This window comes from Populus nigra, chromosome 13 (assembly GCF_951802175.1).
Source record: "Populus nigra chromosome 13, ddPopNigr1.1, whole genome shotgun sequence".
NCBI classification, from domain to species: Eukaryota; Viridiplantae; Streptophyta; class Magnoliopsida; order Malpighiales; family Salicaceae; genus Populus; species Populus nigra.
In genome coordinates, this window is record NC_084864.1 from 4,491,410 (window position 1) to 4,499,522 (window position 8,113).

Consider the following 8,113-nt stretch of genomic DNA (forward strand, 5'->3'; position numbering starts at 1 on the left):
TCATTTCTTTTGAGATAATATTATCTTTCTTGGTATCTCTAATTTGTTGCTCGTCAGATAATGTAGGATTGAGAGTGCAAGGACTAAGAGTGTGTTTGGGAACACGGTGCAAACCGCATTCCCTCAAATTTTGAATTTTATTTTTTTTGTTTAAAATAATTTTTTTATATTTTCAGATTATTTTAATATGCTGATGTTAAAAATAATTTTTTTATTTTAATATATTTATAAATAAAATATACTTTAAACCATCATTACTATTATAATTCCACTCTAAGTTTAAGAGAAATTGGGTCAATTTAGCCCATTAAAAAAGGAAGAAAAATAAAAATAAAACCACAGTCATGCCATAAGTAAAGTTAAACGACGTGTAGTTCGACTCTCTCTTATTTTTTTCCACGTAAGTGCAAGGCGTAATCTGCCACCAGAAGCAACAAACAAAACCCATCAAAACTTCCACCAAGTCAAATCACACCCACCTCCCACTCCACCTCCAAACCCACAGCACCAACAGCAACAATTCTTCGCAATCCAAAAAATCGAAATCGTATAAAACGTTGCAGTTTCGACACAATCAATCTCAAATCCAGAGCTCTGGCTAAATGGTAAGCCCTAATCTCTTTCTTTCCTCTGTGATCTTACTCATTAATTTGATTCTAATTTCGTTATTATTTTGCAGGCAACTTCATTGCGCTTGTATTTAACATGTATACGGAATACTTTAGAGGCATCCTTGTGCCTGCAGGTAATGCTTGCATTATAAAATTTAATCCCTTCCTTAATTTTTTTTTTCAACTTTTTAAATTTATTGATTTTCGAAACTGCTTTGCAGAACTTCCCTTGTCAAGAAGTTGAAAGGCATAACAAACCAGAGGTCGAAATGAAGTATGTTTTCCATTTTATATTAAAAAGGAAAATAAGTTATAATATTATTCATAATTGTTTCCTGCATTTTGAGCTTGCTTGTGCAGTATCTTGAGGAATGTTGTGATCTTTTGTTTATGTCTTGCAGGACGAGCCCGGAACTTTTGCTAAATTCTGTAAGGATCATTTTGGTTGATGCTAAATTTTAATTATGAAGAAATGTTTTGTTGTAGTTGTTGTGCTGATGGATATCTAACTTGATTGCATGTGATGATGATGCTATTGCAGATTTTGATATGTAGAAATGAGGCTGAAAAGTGCTTAATAGAAACATCTATTAATTCATTGCGTATTAGCCTCAAGGTGAAGTGTTCATCTCAACTTTTAGATTAATGTGCCTGGCAGAGCTGCATAGTGAAAATAGGACTTTCTTATAGAACAGTATGTGTCATTGTGAACAATGTTTTTCCGCTCATTTTGGTTACTCGTAACATATGAAAATGGTTGCTTGTGGGCTACTTTTTAATCTTTTAATTCTTTCTAATAGGCTAGTTGGTATGTTGTGTCATTTTCGGGATTGCACATCTATAAGTTTTAATGGATATTGTTTGGTGTTGAATATGTCATGGTTTGATCAAAGGGAAACATTCCATTTTGCTGCTGCAGAGAGTTTTCCAATTCACCTATAAAAGATTGTGTTTTAGAAACTTCTGTCCTCCTATTTCTTTCCCTGTGTTCGTCAAATCTAGTTTATAAATTACATATGCAGCATGGTTCAGGGATCCCATGAAGATTATTGAAGAAGTGTCAGGCATGTAGGCTTAATAATTTGGTGTGGGTTCTAATAGTCTAAGCTGCTAAAGCAGAATCATTGAAGTACTCATCCTAGAATAACAGTCAGGCGCATAGTTATACAGTATATGAATAGCGGCAAAACTTCAAAGATAAGTTGATTTTGCTGCTAAACTTAGTCATACTCATTCTGTTCATGTTAGCTTTTTGAGACCAAAGATACTATGTTCTCTTCTTCTTTTTCCTTTGGTGTTGTTTCTCTTTTTTCATTTGGATTTCTTGTGTTTATTTATTAACATGACACAGCATAAATTGCATCCAGTTCCTATTCTCAAATTTTTTCCTTATATGCATATTTATTTCCTCTTGTACAGGTAAAGCAGGCAGATGAGCTTGAAAACATACTAACTAAAAAATTTCTTAGATTTTTATCAATGAGGGCAGAAGCATTTCAAGTGTTGAGACGAAAGCCTGTACAGGTATGTGTTGTCTCATATGAATGAGCTGAAAAGTGCTTCATTTTGCTTAACAAAATCAACTGTTGATTGTTTATGTGAATTTTTGTTTTTGGAGTTGCTAGGACTTTATATAGTCACAAGGTTGGCATACCTTGAGTTGCAGGAAAACTTGTGCCTTTTCTTGGATGAAAAATAACATTGTCCGGATTCAGATTAGCGTAGTTTTTCCTTTTCTTAGAAGAACATTAAGCTGGTCAAGCCAAATTGGAATACTGGTTCAAGTCTTTCTCCATAATACACAAGCACTTTGCTGCTCAGCAAGTTGGGTCCTCTGTTTCAATAAGTAACAGAGAATTTGCAAATAAGGGATATGATAACATAATTTGATCTCAATGCAATATTATACAAAAAAGTTTGTCTCTTCAGTTCTCTCTATGAATAGAATTTTAAATGTTTTTTATTGTAATGGATTATGAAGTCTATGTGGTCAAGTGTTGGTGAAAGATTCTTTTATATTAAGCATTTACAATGAATTTTGGATGCACATGTGGATTTATTGATTATTTTTATTTTCAAAATGCAATTTATATCCTGGTCTAATTACTTTTAATCATATCAATGAACCCTGTTTACTGGCTGAATTGAATTTTCAAACATATTCTGTTTAATATTATTTTTAATTCAGTAAATAGTAATCTGATCATGCGCCTGTCATATAAAGTTTCAGCTTATATCTCTGAATTAATTTACAAATTGCTGACAGACATTTGCTATATCATGTTGATAGCATTCTTATGATGATATGTTATAATGATGCCTTACTTATCAGGGTTATGACATTAGCTTTCTAATCACAAACTTCCACTGTGAGGAGATGCAGAAACACAAACTCATCGATTTTATTGTGCAATTCATGGAAGTAAGATTTAACCATTCCTTGCCACTTGCTTGATCTTTTCTAATTAGATTTCCTTCTAGAATATGGTTTTGATGTTGTTCTCCCAGGTATCACCTGCTATTTGATTATACACATTGTGAAACTCAACCATAAGGCTAAGTGTTATATTTAGACTACTCGTCCATGTCCTGAGTTTTTTTAACTCTCTGAAGGGAGGAGAATTGAACAGGAAAGAAAGATTGTTTCAACCTTTACATTACGTTGTCATTGTGAACAATGCTTTTATTGACATACTAAATTGATTTTAAGTATTTCAAATTTGGTACACAGTGTTTTAAATCAGGTGTTCCTTCATCCACTACTTCAAATATGCTAAATTGGGATTAAGTTTCCTTAGCAGACCATCCTTTCCTCATCAACCCATTAGTTTTAGTTATGTGCTTCATCGTTGTTCAGTTTCAGATGAACAAGTCATTAGGAGAACTTCGACGTTTTTAATTATGAAATAATTCTATAGCTCTAGAAACTTGTTCATGATAAAGACTGTATATGGTTTGCTCTCTCAACTTTGAACTGATTTAATGGATTCTCCATATGGGGGAAAATGAAGGTGAAAATTATGGCTGGTCACATGCATATGGCCATTCCATGGTGTACTTTGTGATGGTTTTACATGTTGTCAAGATTAACAGCACCTGGATGGGAAGATGTGATTATCTAGTTTTATTATGAAAGGAAAGTTGGCTTAAACTTTACTCCTTGCGCGGTTACATGATTTACCTTTCATGCATCCGCCCCAGTTTAGGTCTTTATTTTCAGTTTTAATTTATTTTGTTTATGTGGGGTTCTGAGCATATAACTTCTTACCTGTTTATTTTTGCTTCCTATCTATTCTTGTTGCACAAATGGTTCAACAGTATTTTAAAATTGGAAGCTTTCTCGATCACACACTTTGTTCTCCAATTGCAGGATATTGAGAAGGAGATAAGTGAATTGAAAATGTCTGTGAACACACGAGGGAGGCTGGTTGCTACAGAGTTTCTGAAGCAATTTATTTAATTATGATGCCAGTGCTATTTATCCAAACATTGAATGCCCGTGACACAGCCTGAGACTGTTTTTGGGTTAGTGTATTTAGCATGCCTGCTTCCTCCAGTCATTCGTTTTAATGTCTTGTAAAATTGTCGTGGTGTGAGATGTAATTTTCCATCCTCAACTTGAGTCATATTGATAAACCATCTTTCCCCCTAGTTTGAAAGACAGGCCAATCAATCAATGATCGAAAGTCACAATTCATGTGTTCTTGTTCCTGTATAGATTAGCAACTATAGAAGATGAACAGTAAAAAAGCACATGACAATAATTAACTAAAAGAAAAATAAGTTAACAATATCATACTTATAAGGAAATGAAGAAAAGATTGTTGAAGATCTATCGTCACTCTATTATGAATATTACTCGTGACTAAAAGAGTTCGCTGAAATGGTTCAAATTTCATCGTAAAAGGATGCATGACTCTATTGAAACAAGTTGTATTTGTTAGAGCAATGCTCAGAAAAGAAAATTGAACAAAACATGATGGAGAATTAGTCTATATTCATTCATTTAATTAATTTTATTTAATTCAAGAATGATAAAACAAAACAAATAAATAAACAAAACATAATCTCCAATCAATTTTAAAAAAATAGCTTAAAAGAATGATAAAAACAATCAGAGCCCCTTAGATGAACCTCTTAAAGCTAATTAATTTTTCAAATTACAACCTATGAAATTCCAAACAAGAAGCTCAAATCTAAACTAACTAAATATTGAAGGATGAGATTAAGTAAAAAAAAAATATCAATCTAAACAATTTGGCAAAGAAAAAAAATAGGAATAAAATCTGATAGGAAAAAAAATGATGAAGGGTGGAATGCAAACAAAAAATTAAATTTTTTTCCTCAAATGACATATATAACAACTAAAAGAATAAGAACCAATTTTAAGAAATGAAAAAAAAAATCAAATGAAGATGAAATTGAAATAAATTTCTAATTCCATAAATTAGTTTAAATAAAATAAATATTAACCAAAAAAGGATAAAACAAAGCAAGTAAATAAAAAAAGCTTAATCTCCAATAAAATTAAAAAAATAGCTTAAAAGAATGATAAAAATAATCACAGCACCTCGGATAAACTTCCTAAAGTTGGATTAATTTTTCAAACTACAACCCATGAAATCTCAAATATGAATTTAATTAAGAAGCTCAAATCTAAACTAACTAAATATTGAAGGATGAGATTGAGTAAAAACAATACCAACCTAAATAATATGGTGAAGAAAAAAAATAAGGATAAAATTTGATTAAAAAAAATGATGAAGGGTAAAATGTAAACAAAAAATTATAATTTTTTTCTCAAATGACATATATAGCAACTAAAAGAATGAAAATCAAATTTAAAAAAAAATAAGATGATATTGAAATAAATTTGTAATTCCATAAATTAGTTAAATAAAACAAATATTAACCAAACGATTAGGGAATAACTTGAAAAGAAAGTTGAGGGGTTGATTTGAAAAATTACAAGGCAGGGCACAAACATTGAGGGAGAGAGAGAGGAAAAAAAACAAAATGGCTATTGGAGCTAAACTGAAGGTCCGTTCGATGCATGCGCCACCTCTACATGGAGGAGATGCCAAGATAAATCTAAAAGTCGCCCCAAAATGATGGTTTTGGTTACCGGAATTAGCTACACGCGCTGTTTAAAGACAATATAACAGTTGACGTGTGCCTAATACACGCTTATGATTTTTTAAAATACTTTTATTTTATTAAAAAATAGAACTGCTCTTCACTTTATCCATTTTATCCAATAACAACAAAAAAAACTAATAGCACAATGATAAAAACACCTTCTGAGCCAATGTATAAAAAGTCGAACTTTAAGGATAAGGAGGTATTTTTACCATATTTATATATAAGAAAAAAACTAAAAGACCCTCAGCAGACAATTGTTTTTGTCCTAAAAGCAACATGTTATTTTACTATGTATTTTTTAATGAAAAATATGAATTTACCCCTCAATATCCAATAATTTATGACTCTTAAGGATATTTATACCACTTTACTATTTAATTTAAAATAAAATATAATTCTTATCCTCTGTCAATTCAAAAATACCAAAAAATCTTACTGCAAAGTGAGTTCTACCAAGATGATAAAAATATTATTCTCGTTTACAGAGTGCAGTGTATCCAGGGGAACTTTAGTTAATGGCTTTTAAAGTTTTACAGAGTGATGTATAGATGGAAAAATAATCTGTGATCTAATTTTTAGGACTATAATAATGTTTTAGAACATCCCTTTCTTAATTAGATGTAGAGTGAGATTTACATATTACTATTAATACATGTTATAATGTTAGCATTATATTAAGGATTTAATAATTAATAAAAAAATATATAAATGGATGTTTATATATATATAAAGCAATTAGTTTGCGTTTGGTTACGAGTGAGATAAAAATTAAAAAATATATTAACAACATCTATATTTTTTAACATATAAAAAAGTACAAACATTGTTAATGTATTTTTTATTTGCAAATAAAATTTTGATTATAAACTTAAAATTTAATATACATGAAGTAATTTCTTTTTAAGTATTAAGATAATGATATTTTCAATTGACTTAAACCAATCTGAGTTAAATTATTAAACCCGTAACTTTAGTCATAGACTTGACTACGTCCAATAAAATTATTTTTCTAAAATAATTTATATTTGATTGTATTACACTAAAAATATACACCATTAGAAAAGCAACCAAATAATGTTTTTTAAGAATATTGATGGGATATAAAATTGTTTTTGCTAACATTATAAAAAGTTTATTATACTCTAATTAAAAAACAAAGCAAAAAATGAATGGTATATAATAAAATAATAGTTAAAATATATTCTTAATTAATTTAAGAAATAATAAAAAAAACAAAATATGTTAAGTCCACGTGCTTGGTCTTAATAAATAAAACCCTAGAACACCTAAGCTTTTTTTCCCTCAATCATCTTAACTTTTTATTATTATTATTATTATTATTATTATTATTATATTGCAAGTGACTTATCACCTATTGGGCTACTATGTAGAATCGGGGCACCATAGTGGTAGTTGAAAAATCAAGGAGGATTTTGCTCTAATTTTTTTTTTTTCAATTTCCACCTAGAAACTTCTGAAAAAAACACCATAAAAACCTATATAAACCACTCAACAACCCTAAAATTACACAAAAATAAAAATCAAACAAATCATTAAAATAAAAACTGAACCTAATTTACTTTTATTGTCATGTTTAGAGGAAGAAATTATATTCATTGAACTCCTCTCGAGAAAAAAAAAACTCATTAATAGAAAAATCATTCTTTTCTATAGTTGGATTGTGATTAAATGACAACTTTCGAGTTTATCTCACCTCTTTTTAACTTATAAATTAAAAAATAAATAAAATAAATTTTTGAATCAAAATAAAAATTTTAAGCACTTTGAGATTGGGCATGTTTTTCTTTGCATTTTACATTGTGATCCTCTCACTTTAAATCTTGTCTTTCTAATTTAATTGAAAACTTTATCTCATGAAAATAGACTTTAAAAAGATCAAATTAAAAAAAAAGAACAAAATTAAAAAAAAATTAGTACTAATCAAAGTGGAATATCTATTAAGTGACAATTATTTTGGAAGATTAATTCCGATGTTGATGTTAATTAATTAATATAATAAAACTGTTAGGTTTCTCAAAACTTTTAAATGCAATTAAAACGATAAAGGGTCATTTAGAATTTGGATAAAGATTGCTTAAAAATCAAATTTTATTTTGAAGGTTTGATTAATATTTTTAAGACTGAGTTATTGTAAATTACAAGTTATCTAAATATCCAATCTTTAACAGTAATTTACATGAACTATTAATAAAAAAATCCTTTAAAATCTACAGTGCAGTAGATTTTACTTGTGTTTGCTTCCAATTAGATGTTTCATTCACCAAAATAGGTTTTATCCTCTTCTTTGTTTCATTCAAGCGGAATTACACAAGTAAATAAATCAAAATACTACACAAGAA

At 29.2% G+C, this 8,113-nt stretch overlaps 1 protein-coding gene across 2 annotated transcripts; it reads left to right on the forward strand.

The window, feature by feature from the left end:
• Positions 1 to 412: 412 nt before the first annotated feature.
• On the forward strand, positions 413 to 4,308 carry LOC133670384 (actin-related protein 2/3 complex subunit 4). 2 transcript variants are annotated; one of them, XM_062090871.1, is made up of 8 exons: positions 416 to 605; positions 680 to 745; positions 833 to 885; positions 1,013 to 1,040; positions 1,153 to 1,227; positions 2,031 to 2,135; positions 2,944 to 3,033; positions 3,982 to 4,308. In XM_062090871.1, exons 1-8 carry the CDS (start codon positions 603 to 605, stop codon positions 4,069 to 4,071), a joined length of 510 nt encoding a protein of 169 aa, XP_061946855.1. In that variant the 5' UTR covers positions 416 to 602; the 3' UTR covers positions 4,072 to 4,308. The 2 variants fall into 2 exon arrangements, with proteins under 2 accessions (XP_061946856.1, XP_061946855.1); XM_062090872.1 differs by lacking the exon at positions 2,944 to 3,033 and having other exon boundaries at positions 413 to 605.
• The last annotated feature ends 3,805 nt before the right edge of the window (positions 4,309 to 8,113 follow it).

What these genes read in the sequence shown, in the direction of transcription:
- LOC133670384 (XM_062090871.1), top strand. An exon ending in AGGCATCCTTGTGCCTGCAG is followed by an intron (nt 746 to 832) that starts GTAATGCTTGCA and finishes ACTGCTTTGCAG; the next exon opens with AACTTCCCTTGTCAAGAAGT. An exon ending in AAACCAGAGGTCGAAATGAA is followed by an intron (nt 886 to 1,012) that starts GTATGTTTTCCA and finishes TATGTCTTGCAG; the next exon opens with GACGAGCCCGGAACTTTTGC.